Below are 17,571 nucleotides of genomic sequence, written 5' to 3'. Positions count from 1 at the left end.
GCCTCCAGCACTGCTCCTCACAGCTCTGTGCAGCGTTCTGCTGACATGGTGACCTGAGGTTTGCAGAAATGGGCCAGGGAAGGAGAAAGCTTTGAAATAACTCAGTCTTCTGAGGTACTTAAATGAGAGGCGTTCAGGTAAGAGCACACTGCTGGAAAAGAACTGAAGGAATGTAAGGGTTTGGACCGATTTCCAAACCACTAGGGCTGAACTCCTGAAGGGGTTAGGACCTCAGGGTACTGAGGGGAAAGAAAACCCAAGGGTTTCTAGACAGGAATTAAAAAAAATATACAAACAAAGAAGAAGAAGCAAGCCAGACTAGGATTGGTAATTGATCCGTATTAATTCCACACCAGAAGAGCCACCAGAATTTAGTTGTTTGTTTGTTTGTTTATTTATTTACAAGCACCGGGGACACAGCAGCTGCCCCTTCAGACCCAGCTAACGCATTTTGTCGGAACTACAGCTCTGCCTCTGAGCGAGCGGCCGGCGGCAGCAACCGGCAGGGAGGGCGCGAAGCCGGGCTCTGACAGGGCCCCGCTCCCGCCTCCGCCGCCATGCAACGCCGCCCTCCCCATTGGCCGCGCTCGCCGAGGCTCCAAGAAGCCGCGCCGCGACTGGCCCGGCCGCCCCGCGGTCGCCGTGGCAACCGCCCCTCCCGCGCCTCCCATTGGCCGAGCGCCTCACGGAGCCCGGGCAACCGCAGGGCCCGGCGGCGCGGCGGGGCCGGCAGCTGGGGGGGGCGCCGCCGCCGCGGGTGCCGGGCCTGGGCCGCGGAGCCTGGACAGCGGCGGGGAGATGGCGGCGCCCGTCAGCACCAAGGCGGCCTGGAAGCTGCGTGAGTGCCCCCCCGGCCCGCACCCTGCCGCGGCTCGCGGCTCTGGCGGTTGTGTGGGCGTCTCCGCTGCGGGCCGGGGGGTTGGGGCCTAGCACGGGGCTGGCAGCGCGCTGAGGGGGCCGAGATAATTAATTTAATGATTTCGCCTGTTTGCTGTGCTGTCTGCCTGCTCCTGAAGCACCAGCGCTGTAGGAGAAGCGAGGGGGTGGTTGGGCTCCCATCTCCGTTCTCCTTAAGCGGGCAGGAGGTCGTGGTGCTTCCTTCTGCTCGGCTCTGCCCCGCCTTAGCGTTCTTAGAGCAGGGTTCGGGGTGTTGGGAGGGTTTGGGGGATGCTCACTGGGAGCTCGGCATCGCTGAGCTGGTGGGTGGCATCAGCCGGGGGTGAGCGCTCCGTGAAAGTAGGCTGTGGGTTTGGGAGCTGCCACCTCACTGGGGGCAAGGGTGTTGCTGTCTGGCCAGGGCTGCAGCGAGCCTCTCGCCTGGCTTTTATGAGTAGAGTTCAGTGCTTCAGCAACGACATTTAAATTAACAATATATTATTACGAACAAAATTAAGAGAGGGAAAAGATGGAGTTGCTGATGTATTAGCGGCAATGTTTAGCATATGTACTTTCAATTTTAACTAGCGAGTTGGTCTGTTAATACTGGTTGTGGTATTTGTTGCCGTCAGTTCTGCGTGCACATACATACTTCAGCATTGTCATAGGAAGGTTTGGTCTTTCAACACAGCACAAGCATATTTTCAGATTTGTTCTCATTTAATTTACAGTCCATGTACCTTTGTAATTTGAAAAGTATTCCTTCAGCTAAAGTGAAAGTTGCACAGTTTTGCTTTCAAAAAATGCTCTGAGAGACTGAGATCAAAGTACCTGTAATTATTGTTGCAGCTGTCTAATGTCCTTTTGGATTAGGGTTGCATTTTTAATTTTCAAGTTGCCCTTCCCACCAAAACAACCTGACCAAAAGTAGAATTGATTACACCCTAACCCTTTTACAAATAAGTTTCATAACTATTAGGCATGCAAATCCAGCGAACTTTCAAAGAAGAGAACAGTAAGAGGAGAAAATAGTAAATACATCTGCCAGAAGCTCCTGCCAAAAACTTTGGTGGATTTTAAAGTCCATTATAAAAATAGATATCTATGCAAAAATGCTCTTTTGGCTTCTCTTTTATCCCCAACATTGTTTCCATATGAGAAGGTTTTCCTAGAATTCTGTCATTGTGAAGCCCTCGCAGTATCATACTTTCCCATCAGCCCCCCAGTTGTTTAATAATCTTTTAGTATCAGTCACATTTGCTCTTTTGTGCCCTTTCATGCAAATATTCATCCTTCCTTTGTCACGGTTTCACACTGTCTGCATTGCTAAATTTTGCCCGTGTTCTGTAGTGGGAATGTAGCAAAGCCTCTCCTAAAGCTGAGAGAAGGCAGCTTCGCCTCTCCCCAGTTTCGAGTCTGACTTTTTCTCTGTAAAGCAACAAACTGTACTGCTGCTAATCTGCCATTTCCTCTCAGTTTGGACACTGCTGCTGCTCTTCAGTATGGGATTAAAGGACTTTTCCCTAGATATCCGTGTCTGCTGCTTGTTGGACACATATCATTCTCCTTCTGAAACAGCTCTGCTTACTGAGACCCACCTAGGTACAGGAGGTAAAGCAGCTTCTGCAAGCAGGCTGCTACAGTCTAGCCAGTGTAAAAGCTACCCTGTTGCTGCTAGTGAGAGAAGTAGTACGCCCTGTGAGTAGTGGGGTGGTGAAGCTTGGCCAGCAAATGTTTTAAGTGCAGCAGACAGAGCCAAGAAGGACTGTTTCAAGCCAGATAATGGCGTGACTTGTTATCTGAGCTGTGCATTGCTACAGCTTGTCCAGCAACAACTGGAAAAGGTTTTCTGGAGAAAGAACTTTTTTCAGCCCTTTGGGAGGGATGGGGTGGAAAATCTTTGTATAAGTCTGACATAACTGCTCGCTTCCTTTTATGCAGAAGAGATCACAGCTCACAGCAGCAATGTGTCCTCGCTAGTCCTGGGGAAGAGTTCAGGCCGGCTTCTGGCAACCGGAGGAGATGACTGTCGAGTCAACATATGGTCAGTTAACAAGCCCAACTGCATCATGGTAAGAACGGGCCTGGTTTTAACTTTCCGGGGGATGGGAGAATTAATTCTGAGATGTAGAGGGTGGGAATGAGGGAAAAGATTACTGAGCTGTGGGACTTCTATCGGGACCAAGTGGCCAGATGCTAGCAGAAGTTAGAGACAGAATTCAGTAATTGGTGAGGCTGCTCCAGAGAGAATCCAGGATGGCTGTCTGCTTCACTGGGGCCAGTATCTGCTCAGATAATGAATACTGAGTCTTCCATTAGTGTGCTACAGATAACGAAGTACAGTTTTGTCACAGACAGCTAGTTTTAGAGTGCAAGCTACAGGGGCTGGTTTTATACCCTGGAGTTTGCCCTCAAAGCAGGAAACATCCCGAGTGGGTTGCATTTCCACCTGTCCCACAGTCATTTATTGTCAGCACAAAGTTTGTCAGAATACTTCACTGACTTAACAGTAGGCTGGGGAAGAGCAATGCAGTGTGCAGCGTTACTCTCATTACTTGTTAGGAAGAGTAGGGTTACAATAGGAGTTACCACCAAAGCATGCCATAAATACATTTAACAGCTGTCTTGTTTTGTATCGCTTTGCCTTCCAGTGTGAAAAAGTATCTTTAGCAAGTGTCCCTTGTCACTTGTTTAATTAACAACACAATAATGTTGCATTGTGAAAGACATTTCTCTAAACAAAGTGAACCTTGTGAGGAGGAAATAGAGAAAGTGGGATCAAAAAGGTTGAGAGGAGAATGTTTCTATTTTATTTTCCAATTTATTTATTGAGGTCAAGTATAAAGAGGTTGAAATAGATGCAAAAGTAGTTGCTCACCTTTAGTAGTGCTGTGCTTCTGTCATAGCATAGTTAGCTGTGTCTTTCTGGGCCTTTGTGGTAGCATGACAGTAGTTTGAAACCTGAGTATTGCTTTCCATGTGAAGGGCTGCAGGACTAAATATCTCCCTATGCCATCTGTGGGAGCAGAGAGCTGTAGCTGGCAACATTGACTGGAACTGGTCTTGTGCCATTATTAAAGATTAAAAAAAAATCTTGAGTTTGTGGTGGTTGCATTTTGGGGAGGAGGGATAAAAGGAACTTCTAGAGTAGCATTGCATCTTGTTTCATGCTTGAGTTCTGTTTCACACCGAGCAGTTACAGTTGCAGCCGTAGAGCACTGCAGGCCTGCTTAAAATTCAGAGAAAGCCCTATCAGAGCAGGTTGCTGTCAGCTGGCATTCTCAGCTTCTATACGTGTGCAGAGGCACAGAGCTAGCTTAGCTGTTTAAAAAGACCTGCTTGAGGATGGAGTAAAGTCTAGGATAATAATATTGCTTAATTGACAAGCAGAAGGTCTATAATTGTGGTATGTGTGTTGATTAGTTTTCTAGAAGTAGTTTTAAAATATTCTTGCATTTTAATTAAATACTAGCCATCTCAAAATTCTTATATAATTGTAAGCTTTTAGATGCTCAAGGATGAAAGAAGCTGTGTACATGTGAAGTACGGCCTCTTGTCTCGAGTTAATAGTTCAGTAATAGCACCGTGTTATCACTGACACCCGTGCATTGTGGCAGCAACAAATGACTCCTTGCTGTTGTGAAGGTTTTGAAGTGGCCCTGCTTTCACGCTTGCTTTGATTTTGTAACCAGTTCATGAGACTTGCGTGACCCATTTAGAGCAAACGTAGTGACAATGTGCTTGTGTAGCACAAATTTTGTAAGGTAAGCATGCGTCAACCTCATCTGGGCTTCTGCAGGTAATGTTTAGCTACATGTTTCTATTGATGCAACCTTTAAAAATTAGTCAGCATCCCAGAAGGTGGAATAATGTGGGAGATACGTGCACAGTGTGCTGTGCAGTAATGACCTGTAGGATGCTCTACCATGCTAGTTGCTGATAAGGAAAAAGGGATCAGTGCACAACCAAGTGGTCCTAACTCACAGCTAAATACTTCAGTTACCAATTGGGTACGAACTATATGATTGTGGACTTAAGCTGTCTGTGTTGGTAGCCATTGATTGTGACTCATGGTTTTCTTTGCAGAGCTTGACAGGGCACACGTCACCCATTGAGAGTCTACAGATCAATATAAACGAGGAACTCATTGTTGCAGGGTCCCAGTCAGGGTCCATTCGCGTTTGGGACCTGGAAGCTGCCAAAAGTATGTTTCCATTAATTGTCTCTTCTGTTCATATGTAGAATCATTAAGGTTGGAAAAGCCCTCCAAGATCATCTGGTCCAACCACCAGATGATCCAATTGTTCAGGGTATTTTTTGAGGATGATGCTTTGTGGTAAATCCCCTCCCAAATACCAAGGATTCTCTTCAAAAAGACAGTGGTAAAACCAAGAAAATATGCATTATTTTTCTCCAGAATCACCAAAATGAAGGGGATGCAAGCTTTTGGGGTATCATGGGAAAGCTGTATTACTGTGCAATCTCTAAGCCAAATTAAAATACTAACTTTGTCTTGTTTTCTTTCTTTCTTTGTGAAACCCAGTTTTGCACTATCCTTATGCTTGTCCATGCTGACCTGGAAGGTTCCTAACTTAAGAAGAAAAGCCCAGCATTGCTTTCTTCTTAGTTTCCAGTACTGTTAGAGGGCTTCTGTGCAATTCCTACTGAGACTATAGAGCTGTATGTGCACTGAAGCAGAAATTTGCGCACATACTGTGGAGATGGAGCTGAGGAACTAGTTGCCAGGGTTTTGACCTCAGTGTGTTGAAGTCTGTGTTCCATATACTTTTTTCTGCATGTAGGTAGTAATTAGACGTATATAAAAATTATATTCATACCTTCAGCTTAAAATTATCAGCCTTAATAAATGGGTGCTCTAACTCTAAAACCAGATTAAGAGCTTTAAGTATATTAGGTTCTGCACAAGTCCAAGAATCTCCTGCTTGCTGACCTCTTCTTCTAACTTTCATTTTTTCCTCAAGTGATTTTTTTCCTGTTATACTCTTGCATGACTGTATAAACAGACAAGGGCCTATTATTATTATTATTATTATTAGCAAATCTTAAAAGCTATGAACTCATTAAGCTCTGATCCTTTGAAGGACAACTGTTGAGTTATACTTACTGCATTTTCCTCAAATCCTAGAACAAATTTGAAAAGGTATCATGAATCATGTGTAGGCTTTTCTGCATAAATACTCTAGAAGGAATTTATGTTTCTTGTAGTTTGCTGCTTGCTCATAGCAAGAACGTGTAATGAAAACAGACTGACTTTGGCCACAAACGCAAGCAGCAGGTGCCATAAAGATCACTTCTGTCATTCAGGCAATTAAAATCAGATCAGTTATAAAATAGTTTGGGTTTACCAGCAGAAAGTAACTGATCTGGCTGAATTTATTAGCAGGTGTATGAGCATCTGTGCAAATGACCATTCCAGGTCTGGTTCAAGAGCTAATTCCTACCAGGGGAACCAAAATACTGTCCCAGATGACTGATGGTGGAGAGAGATTGCCTCTGTCATTATATAAGCAATTTTTCTTCCTCAAAGTTGAGTTCAGCATTCATCTCTACTCTCAGAGATGCAGCGTACCTGTTCAACTGGTCCTTTCTGGTTTCCAGAATTACAGGGGGTGTTACTTTGTTGATGACTTGCTCAAACACCGTGATCATTTTCTTTGCCTCATGCTTCCTGAGTGTCCATTCCCAGTCTTTGGGATGTTTCTTGCAAAGGACAGTTGAAGCAGGCCTGTGCAGGTACTAGAAAATCAGAGGTGGAAGTTGGGCTTGTGTCTGGACTAGGGTGCAGAGTCCTCAGAAAGTGCTTGTCTAATAGCTACAAGGTGAATGATGTCCTTTTCACTTCCTTATATGAAACCATATTCCCCCGCACACCAGTTTTGCTCTTTGCAACAAGTAGAAAAATAGCACTGCCTGACAGCTGCCTCTAAGAGTACCTTTTTAGGTTTATTTTAAGGTTGGACACCTTTGAGTTTTATTCATGCTTCCCACACCTAAGGACAAGAATTTCATTAGGATCATTGCAAATGGTGCCCTCTTTGCAGTTTCTTTGCATTGTGAAGGTAAAGTTGGAAACACTTCTGTAGAATAATGTATACAGATGAATAAACTGTATGTAGCACGTCTAATGTACATTGTATTAGCATGTTTTTAATGGTGAGGATAGTATAGCAAAACTTCTGCATCCTGTTGGGGTGATACAAACTACTAAATATTTGTTCCTTATTCTTTCTCCCTGCTCCACTTCCCGATTTTCCAGTTCTTCGTACATTATTTGGTCACAAAGCGAACATCTGCAGCCTTGATTTCCATCCTTTCGGAAGTTTTGTGGCATCTGGCTCTTTGGACACAAACATTAAGGTAAAGCCTACCTTCCTCTAGAGATTGCCCTCTTTACTTGTAGTGTCTTTATTATGAAGAGTGACAGAATGTGTTTTCTGCCAAGCTGCTGGTAGATACTGTACATCCAGATTTGCATGTGTGTGGGCAGGTGTATTTGTGAGAGCTTGTGAAATTCATGCATGTGTTTCCACAGTGGTAACTCATGAATGTGACTCCTCAGTTGTGGAATGTAGCTCATTCCACAGGGCTCGAGTTAGGTGCCAGCTGAGAGCTGGTGTCAGTAAGCACAGATGTCCTGATTGCTATGGATTGCACCTGCTTCATCAGACTGGTATCTGACTGCAGGAACGGAGCTTCTGTAGTAAGAAATACCTTACAGGAGTGATTCTCACTTGGAAGTTAGATTAGGAAATGTATCTGAAGCAAACCGGGGTTTAGCAGCCACTTCAGTGATTTCATTCTGCAGTGTTACCAGCCTGATGACTGCAAGAGCTCTTGTTTTGACAGAACTCTTGGGCCCCCTATGTACCTTTCTAAGCATATCTTTTGTTTGCTTTTCTTCACCTGTAGCTCTGGGATGTAAGAAGAAAAGGCTGTGTCTTCAGGTATAAGGTAAAATGCTTCATTAGTTTTCAGAAGAGGGGAGAACAAATTCTGTTTAAGACTTCTAGGCAAACTTTAAAGTGATTATGTACAAGTAACTATTTCATTTTGCTGGTGAGATCGGTGGGTTTTTTTTTTTTTTTTTTTTTCAAAATGGCCTGATAAACCTCTGTAGACCTCAGTGAATTGTATGGAAACATTAAATGGATATCATAGGAATTAATGTACTGTAGTCTGCTTGGCTTCAGTGGGAGATGGAAAGCACCCAATAGTAAGTGTTTCTTTATACTATGGCTGGCATTAATGTGAAGTCCCCACTGCACTGAGATGGTTCTATTCAGGGGGCCTTTCTGTACCCAAAGAACTTGCTATATGTTAATTTAATTTTGTAGCCAACTTAATGGCACTTCTGCTTAACAAAGAAATCTGTTCAGCTTAAATCTGATACTTATCAGGTGAGCCAGATCTGTATTTACCACTCTTAAACTGATGGCAGAAATGTCTAGATGAGAGACATTATGCCCATTTAGTGTGAATAGGTATAGCTCGAATGTAGAATGTAGTGTTCTGTGAGTTGTGGACTACATGAAACAGTTATTAGATTTTATTTTATTGTACCATATCAAGTTGAAACACAGTTTCCTCTAAAGGAAGAGAAAAGCAAAGGAAAATATTTTTTTGTCTTTCTTGTTGCAGGGTCACACTCAAGCAGTTAGATGTCTCCGATTTAGTCCTGATGGCAAATGGCTAGCCTCTGCTGCTGATGATCATACTGTAAAGGTAATTTACTATGACATCTCCCTTGTGTGCTTGTGGCACATAGGAATACTGTGATCGTCTTTTTACCAGCCATTACCAACACTCTGTCTTAGTCCCCTTCTGTTTGTTTGAGATTTTTATCTTCTGGAACAAGTGGAAATGCTGTATCTTATCCCAGTCTTTAAATATAAAGCAGACTTCTAGAGGACAAATTACTACTTAAAACTAAATAGGGAATTTAAAAGATTTTTTTTTAAATTATTTATTTTATTATTATTATTTTTTTATCAGCCTTAAGTGACCAGCACAGTGTTCCTTTTCCAGATCATTGCTTTCCTTGACAAACTCAAGTCTGTTCAGGGAGGGGAGAAAAGTGTTAGAAGATCGCTGGTAAAGGGAAATTCAAAGCGTATTGAAATTCTTGAACATTAATTTTTCTAAGAGTCTTTTGTTCTTTCCTTCTTCCAGCTGTGGGATCTGGCTGCTGGGAAGATGATGTTTGAGTTTACAGGACATGCTGGCCCAGTGAACGTTGTAGAATTCCATCCAAATGAATACCTTTTGGCTTCTGGCAGCTCTGACAGGTATACGAGGGGAAAAAGAAAGAAGGGAATTGTTTGTGTCAGTTCCACTTTCAACACCTTTTCTTTTAAGAACATGGCAAACAGGAATGTCACACAACTCAAAACTGCCATTCCAAGTGCCTGCCAGCTAGACAACAGCATGTCACATCTGTGATGTGCAGAATATGGAGATCTTACCTTTTCATACAAAACTGATGACGCTGTCTGCCATGCTAGAAAACAATGCAGTAGGCTTGAGTGGCTCACTAATCGAACTGACATCCTACCTGAACAACAAGTACTCATGCTGTGCCAGCAGTGTGTCTTTAGCTCCGGGTCTGCTCTAAATAACTATACATCTCTAGAGCCTCTAAGTGTTGTGGTTTGGATTCACAGATCTTAGCTAGACCAATCCTCTGTGTAGGTTCATCATATATGCACAGCAGTGGAAGTCATTCTAGTTATTGGTATGTTATTTTTAATGTTGAATCCTACAGCAGATTTCCAGAGGGTGAGTGATGATTTTTATTCTGTTTTGTGCACAGGACTGTTCGATTCTGGGACTTGGAGAAGTTTCAAGTTGTGAGCTGCATTGAAGAAGAGGCTACTCCCGTCAGGTATATTAAATTCCTACTGCAGTGTGCTAGGCAGAGACCAAAGCTGGGGGCAAAGGGAGAATTTCATGAAAGGGAGAATACGGGAGAGAAAGGTGCACAGGTTCACCATATCAGTACATTCATTGCTGAAAACTGCTGCAGGTACTCAGTGAAGTCACAGATACAGCCCTGGGATCTTTGTGGAAGTTGGAAGTTTCTAAACTCTCTGTCTGCTTTCTCCTAGGTGTGTTCTTTTCAACCCGGATGGCTGCTGTTTGTATAGTGGTTTCCAGGATTCGCTGCGTGTATATGGGTGGGAGCCTGAGCGCTGTTTTGACGTGGTCTTGGTGAACTGGGGAAAAGTAGCTGATTTATCTATCTGCAACAACCAGCTGGTAAGTCATTTTTCACAAGGAGCTGGGGAGGTGACTGTGAAACATGAGATAAAATCCTTCTGTCTTGCTTGAAGGCCTTCTGACCTCTAAGCTTATGTCAGACTGCAAGTGGCCAGGATATGCAGTGTGTCCAGCACCTAGAGCTTGTGTGTTTTTTCTTTCAAGAGCCTTGTGCTACATTTCATCTCTTTGGCTTCTGGAAGAAAGAGCTGGGGCTTAGTTTGACCAGTATTTCAAAACTATGCTTGGAAGAAGTTTTATCATAGCCTTTCGTGTAGCATTGATAGTTTCGAATTGAAAAAGCCAAAGCACTGAATTGACAAATTTTCGAGCACTGTCACTCAGGGCCATTCCATCCTCCCTGATCATAGAAAGGCTAGCGTGTACCCTGCTGTTCAGTGAATTACCTTGATCTTTTTTGTCTGCAGATAGGAGTTTCCTATGCGCAAAGCACAGTTTCTTCCTTCGTTGTGGATCTCAGCAGAGTCACAAAGTCAGGTTCGGTTCCTCATGGGCTGATCAGGGATGACAAGCCTCTCATGCAGCCCACCCCCACAGGGTCCTCCCTCCGCCGTATCTATGACAGGCCCTCAACTAGCTGCAGCAAGCCACAAAGGTAAGGGAAACTGCTGGTTTGTTGTACTTGCAAGCTTTATAAGGAAATTAGTGCCCTTTTACTAACAGGTCCGGGTGACTCGCCCTAACAGCATCCTTTTTTTCTTCTTCTTTTTATCAGAGTGAAGCACAACTCAGAAAGCGAGAGGCGCAGTCCCAGCAGTGAAGATGACCGGGATGAGAAGGAATCAAAGGCTGAGATCCAGAACCCAGAGGATTACAAAGAGATCTTCCAGCCCAAGAATGCCATCTGTCAGTACCAGGCGTTATTGTGCTTTTGAATGGTGGCTAGTTCAGAGCTGCAGACACTGAACTGTTTCAGTGGAACTGAATTCTGGCGTATTGTAATAGAGGCTTCACCTGTGACTGAGAGAATTTAGAAGACTTGAATATTCCCTGCTTAATAAGTCATATTAGTGAACTGCTGGAAGGTTGCACCTGTACTAGGGTGCAGTGATGTCTGGTTGAGGTCTGGCCCAGAATCCAGAGCTCCGTTAGGAGTATGGAGCCTTCCTGTCCTGATTAGGAAGGATTGCTGTGTTACAGAATCTTTATTTGCTTAGGATTCTGGTATGTGTAAACTCAGCAGCCTCCATTAAAGAAGGAAAGGTTAAATGATCTGTTAAAGCAGTGACTGTTGTTTAGGAAGCACAGTGCAATGCATGTAACTCACTTTACTGTAAGTGAGAAAAATAAGATACTCTTTTTAAGGAAGTAATAGTCAAAATAATGACTTAAGTATTTGAATCAGTTTAGTTGGAGGTTGTTTTTTTTTTTTAGTGTAACTTGCTCTGACAGTGCACTGTCTTGTGCTTAACACATTTTCAGCAGTGAGCTACATGGGTCAATTTTGTCCCATCTATGAAGGCTAAAAGCCTTTGTTTAAACTCAACAATAACGTCAAGGTCTGGAGGAGATAACTGCTTGCTGTGTTGCTGATTGCCCTAATCTCTGGAGTTGCTGGAGGTCTCTCAGCTTCAGGGCTGACCTATTACTAATCTGTAGCCTTGCGTGGTTTGTCATTTTTTCCTTCTTTTTCTGTAGCTCGAACTCCTCCACGAAACAGTGAACCTTTTCCAGCCCCCCCTGAAGATGGTGAGTATAAAAACGACCCCTCGGTAGGAATGAGATTAATAGCCCTTAAACAGGGAGAGTTGCACATCAGAAATGACTACTTGTATTCTTTGTTTATGGTACCTTTGCTCTAAGCTTCTCTTGAGAGGAACAATCAGTTTCTACTTTCTTGCTTCTTTCTGTCTTGATAGAGCCTGTAACTGCAAAGGAAGCAGTGAAGCCTAACCAAGCTGTGGAAGTCCAGACCCCGTTGCCAAAGCAGGAATTCGTACGTACAGTGTAATCTGTTAATAGCTGTTCACATCCCCACTGTGAAAGGTTTGTGAATTTTAGAGATGTTACTGTTTTAAATCAGGCTGATTCCTTTACTGAAGAGCAATAAAAGTGCAGCTTCAGCCTCTGTCAGTCCATGTGTGTCATCTGAGCAGCAGAATTGAAGGCCAGGCCTCCAGCAGACAATAGCTAAATTGCATTTGTTTGCTTCTCACACTTACAGTGGTATTTCTCCTTTAATATCAAAATAGGTGCAATTCTCTGAAGAGAATTTAGGTACTACATTTCTGCAGGTGCTTGAACTGAGACTATTTTAGAGTCAAAATCACAAGCAGTTATCAGGACAGGATATGTTATTCAGGCTTCTTTAGAATTCTTTCTGCCTTTGGGCTGGCCATGGCCTATTGCCATAATTTTAGATGTTAGTAACTGACAGTATTCAGTATTCTTGCTGGGGCATCTTGTGTTCTTCACAAACCTTAATTAAGTCTTGATGTATACCTGAGGGACACTTCATTGGCTTCTAAGCCATGCTAGCAACTTGGAGACTGCCTTGAGAGGAAAGTGGGTCAGGAAAGAGGATATGAGGCTAAGTCCATGTTATTGCCACTAGAACTTTTATCCCAATTTCTTCTGCAGCCTGATCAAATTCAGAGGCCACCAATTGCCTCCTCAACTCCTGTGACCAGAGCGGAGCTGTCAGTGATTCCTGCAGCCAGGAATGAACCCATTGGCCTGAAAGCCACTGACTTTCTACCAGTAAGTGTCTCTGAATAGAAGTTTTTGGCTGGTGTCAGTGCTGGATGGCGTCAGAAAAAGGGTGTTCTTGGAGGTGCAAAAGTGTCTTAGGTACTTCCTGCAGCCTGCAGTCATGGTAGTGAATGCAGCAGCCAAAGAACATGTTCCTTTTCTGCTCTTACCCCTGCCAGTTTGCTCTCCTGCCTCCAAACTGCTTTGACTTGCAGTTCTTGTGGGATTAGCACCTCAGGGCTTCTGGACCAGGCCCCCATTGAGACTGACAGCAGGCTGATGCAAACACAGCCTGGTTAGTTCATGAAGAATGTGTTATTAAACCAGGGAACAAGGGATGAGGCAAAGACACCGAATGATTCCACATTCTAGACAGTGATTCATTTAGAAAATTGTTGTCTGCCATTACATGCACATAATTATTTCATGGTAATCTTTGCCTCTTGCATCTTGGAGGCTTCCTGGCCACTCCTCAAGAGGGTATTCCCTAACCCAGAAAGGGAGAAGGACCAGAGAGCATCCTCATTATGACAGATTTAAAAGTGAGCAGGGGAAGTGGAGGTGCCATCATGACTTGGGCAGAAATCAAATTGAGAGTCTAACAAATGGTGCAAGGTTTATGTGTTTTAATAAAAGTTGCTGGTTTCAGATTAGCATTTCACATCAAAAATAGGGTTTGCATGAAAATATTTCTTCATCAAAACATACAGGGTTTGAAAACTTACTTTTTCTTCACTCTTTTATTTTGAGATTTTTTTTCCAAAGTTTTAAATGTTTGAGAATTGACCTACTAGAAGAAAAAAAAATAAAATAGCTGAAATTGGAGAAAACTGAGCATTTCCATTTCAAAAAGTTTTTAAACCAATCTGCAAGGAAGTCCGTATTTCATTTCTTTGTACTCCAAAATTAGCTCTCACCTAGGTCAGAGAAAGCTCCTATCCTTTCTGTACCATTCTGCTCTGTTACTGTTCCTTCACTGGTGTCTACTTTTCAGGCTGTGAAAAACCAAAGCCAGACTGAGCTTGTGGATGAGGAAGCCGTGTCCCAAATCAGGAAAGGCCATGAGACCATGTGTGTGGTGCTCACCAGCCGCCACAAGAATCTGGACACTGTGCGGGCTGCATGGAGCACCGGTGACATCAAGGCAAGGATGTGGAGATGCTTGAGGTTCATGAGGGGAACGGCTGAGCAGTGTTATTGTCTGGTGGGGAACCAGTTCTGCCTCATACAAAACTTGGGATCTCAGTGTTTGTTGCTGGGGTGCACCACAGAGTGCTGCTGTGTTCCGGCTGGGGTTGAAAGGTCACAAACACAGAAAGAGTTCTGTCATTAGAGAGTTATCTTCTCTTACCTGGCTAAATCCATGTTCCCTGTACTTTGTATTTGAGAAGTAGAACTTGGTATTTATTGCATTAGCCTAGCCAGTTTAAGCCTTGTGATAGACTTCTTCTTCCCCTTCTCTCTCAGAACTCTGTGGACTCTGCTGTAGCAATCAATGATCTGTCTGTTGTTGTGGACCTCTTGAACATTGTCAACCAAAAAGCGTGAGTCTTGGGTCACTGGGATACCTGAGAGCTATCTGGCTGGGTGTCAGGAGCACTGCATCGTACCTGCTTCATGTCCAGCTGGCCATGGCAGCAGGAAATGCATATGCTTGTAGTCAGATCTCCAACCTGCAGTGCCAGTAACTGCTGGAGTTGTACAGGGCCTTTTCTGTATGTACTGATGTCTCACAAAGAAAATCAGTCTTAGGACTTCATAAAGTGGTTCTGCTGGGGGTAAATATGTCAGAACTAGCCGCCTTCTATCACAAGGGGGAGTCAATGAACTTGCTCAGTAAACTTGGGTGCAGCTACTTGGACATTTTTGCCAGAAAGCTCTATTTGTATCAACTCAACTTTGGAAATCCTCAGTTTCCAGTCTCAAAACATGTCCTTTTCTCTTCTTTTCTTTTAAGGTCTCTCTGGAAGTTAGATCTGTGCACTGTAGTCCTGCCTCAGATAGAAAAACTACTCCAAAGTAAATACGAAAGGTGAGGCCATGAGAACACGATGTGCTTGTTGGGGAAGGTGTGGATGCTCATAAGAGAGCCCTGCTAGGCATTTTGTAGCTGAAAGAAAATCCTGGAAAGTCATAGCAGACACAGCATTATGCTGATACAACACCTGGAAAAGAGCAATGGAGTTGCCAAGTGAGTGTGGGAAAAGATGTGGAAAGTATATGTAGGCAGGAAGTCCTCATTAAGAACAGGATGTTGAGATTTGATGTAGGTGTGTTGGTCTGAAGGCAGCTGTGACAGCCAGGAGGGGTCAAACAGGTGTAGGCCAAGCGTGCTCTGTGCACTGATGGGAATGAAACTGTTGATGTGGGACAAAGGGAATGAAGTCTAGCAACAGTCCTGGAGTCACCTAGACTGCTTTGAATCTGATTGTTAGGTGGGAAGAAAATGCAGCATTTTGCTTAAAATGGGGTTTTCTGTCCTTCCCTACTAGGAAAGAGGATCCTTCCAGGTGCCCTCAGCAGGACACCTGCGCTTGAGCAGAAAAGTCTCACTTAGCAGCTTATATGCCAGGACATTTTAATAGGGCTCACTTTGTCAGTCTCAACTTGAACCAGGACTGTGTTCGCACTCGTTTGGCACTTGTCTCCTTGCCTGGTTACAGGTGGTGAAGGGGAGTTGAGTACATTATCCCCAGTGACTGGATGTGTGTGAGGGCTGGCTGCTGGGAGGAAAGGAATGAAATTCGAGTGGGATTGATTCTCTGTTTGCTTTTCAGTTACGTTCAGACTGGCTGCACCTCCTTGAAACTCATTCTCCAGAGATTCCTGCCACTGATCACAGACATGCTTGCTGCACCACCTTCGGTTGGAGTAGACATCACCAGAGAGGAAAGGTGAGGCACTTACCCACCTCTACTTGCTTCCTTTCAAACCAGCCTTTCTCTTGGTTAGTCTTGCTCCTTTCCACCAAGGTTTTGATACTAGACTGGGCATGCCTTCCCTTTTGTCTGCAAATACCAAACCCTCATGCTCTGAGGAAAGGGCCAAGGACTGGTTGTTTTTTTCCCCCCTCTGTCTCTGTTTATTGAGTCATACCTAACCAAAGAGCAAGTATGTCAGAAGTAAAGCCAGCTGGTGGCTGCACCCTTCACCTCACAAGACACATGAGTTGTCAGCCAGGTCTTGGATTTCCAGTTCATTCATAGGGTAGCTCTGCTCTGAGAACTGGCTCTCCAGAAACAGCACCTCCTTCCTCCCCAGTCTTTACTGCCAAAGGGGAAAACAGGAGTGAAAGAGCCTTTGTGTGAATGCCGTTCGCCTGCATCATCAGGACGTGGGCTGAAGACAAGCTGCTGCTGCAGAGTCATGCTCCTGTTCCAAACAGGCCATTTGCAGGGCTTGCATTTTCTCTCCTGCTTGAGCTGAATCTTAGGCACGTCCAGAGCAAGCACATCTCCTGTGTAGCTGAACATTCATGTCTGTTGTTTTCACAGGCTCCATAAATGCAAGCTGTGCTACAAGCAGCTGAAGAACATCAGCAACATTGTCAAGAACAAGTCGGGGCTCAGTGGCCGCCATGGTAGTGCCTTCCGGGAACTGCATCTCCTCATGGCTGTCCTGGAGTGACAGCTGCCACCTCCTCATCTGCAAGCGCGTGGCCAAAATCCCCTCTGCTCTTGGTCTGACTGGATTTCACATCTCTGTGTGTTCATCCTTCCACCACAGTGCAGCAGGGAACAGGAATCTTGCTGGCTGGCCACCTGTCTGGCACCAGTTCCTAATGGGCTAGGTATAAGACCTGAGTGGAGAGGTGCCTGTGTGGTGCAAGGGGACCAGGCTGGCTGAGGGTTCTGCAAAAGTCCCTGTAGGGAAGCAGCTTCATTTCAGCTTGTTACCTCAGCATCAAGCTCTGAGTTGCTCTGTCTCTGTGTGCTGGCCTTACTCTGACTGGAGGGCTCCAAACCTGCTTGTCACCTTTCCTTCACGCATGTGTGCTGTTGGTTCTTGACACTCGGCTCTGATGGCCCAGGCCTGCTCTCTGCAGCATGCTGAGGACTGCAGCTTTTGCCCCCCAAAAGCCTGCTGTGGTGTGGAGCGTCCTTCCCCTACAGAAAGAACTTGACCTCTTCTGCTGGCACACAGGACCAGCCTTGGCTTGCTTCAAAAAATGTGAGCCAGGATGCTGTGCCACCACACCTGGTATAGTCTCGAGGGCCTGCACTGGGAGGAAGTTGTCTCATAACTTGACAGAATCCCTGCTGGTAACCCTACCCTGCAGAAGATTAGTATCTTCAGACTGTTGCTGGGAAATGAGGTCTGCCTGGATCTGTTGACCTATATGACTTTAATGGGACTTGCCATACATGTTTGCCTTTGGGGGTAAGGGTGGAAGAATGGAGGGACATGGACTAATGTCTTTCTACATCCACTGGACCACTCTTAGGATTGTGGTTTTATTGTTCTGTTTTGTCATCCTGTCTGTCCCTGTTTTTCCCCTCTTCCCCCCACCCCAATAAATGGCTGTCAGAACCCTTCTGTCCCTCTTTCTTCTTTCCTTTGGGGAAAGAGGCTCCTGTTGGTGCCTCCCCTGCTCCTCCCAGTCTGTCTCCTGTTTTATACACTGGAGCCTGTTGTCTAGGAAACTGTAACTTATAATGAATTTTAATAATAAAAAAATTTGTAACTTTTCTTAAGTTGTGTCAGATG

At 44.5% G+C, this 17,571-nt stretch overlaps 1 protein-coding gene across 1 annotated transcript; it reads left to right on the top strand.

The window, feature by feature from the left end:
• Positions 1 to 698: 698 nt before the first annotated feature.
• On the top strand, positions 699 to 17,547 carry KATNB1 (katanin regulatory subunit B1). The gene is made up of 19 exons (XM_082770342.1): positions 699 to 838; positions 2,818 to 2,948; positions 4,963 to 5,080; positions 7,154 to 7,254; positions 7,807 to 7,848; positions 8,536 to 8,619; positions 9,067 to 9,182; positions 9,707 to 9,778; positions 10,002 to 10,152; positions 10,581 to 10,768; positions 10,889 to 11,019; positions 11,812 to 11,862; positions 12,033 to 12,109; positions 12,754 to 12,873; positions 13,859 to 14,008; positions 14,332 to 14,408; positions 14,822 to 14,896; positions 15,642 to 15,758; positions 16,359 to 17,547. Exons 1-19 carry the CDS (start codon positions 799 to 801, stop codon positions 16,489 to 16,491), a joined length of 1,974 nt encoding a protein of 657 aa, XP_082626468.1. The 5' UTR covers positions 699 to 798; the 3' UTR covers positions 16,492 to 17,547.
• The last annotated feature ends 24 nt before the right edge of the window (positions 17,548 to 17,571 follow it).

Source organism: Aythya marila (genome assembly GCF_965140915.1).
Source record: "Aythya marila genome assembly, chromosome: 12".
Lineage (NCBI taxonomy): Eukaryota > Metazoa > Chordata > Aves > Anseriformes > Anatidae > Aythya > Aythya marila.
Note: the sequence above shows the minus strand (reverse complement) of the source record. Positions and strands in the feature narration are given on the sequence as shown.

Excerpts from the sequence above, each read along its gene's own strand:
- KATNB1 (XM_082770342.1), top strand. The coding sequence starts at position 799 with ATGGCGGCGCCCGTCAGCACCAAGGCGGCCTGGAAGCTGC. Across the intron at positions 2,949-4,962 it reads ACAAGCCCAACTGCATCATG|AGCTTGACAGGGCACACGTC; the intron begins GTAAGAACGGGC and ends TTTTCTTTGCAG. Across the intron at positions 14,409-14,821 it reads AACATTGTCAACCAAAAAGC|GTCTCTCTGGAAGTTAGATC; the intron begins GTGAGTCTTGGG and ends TTTTCTTTTAAG.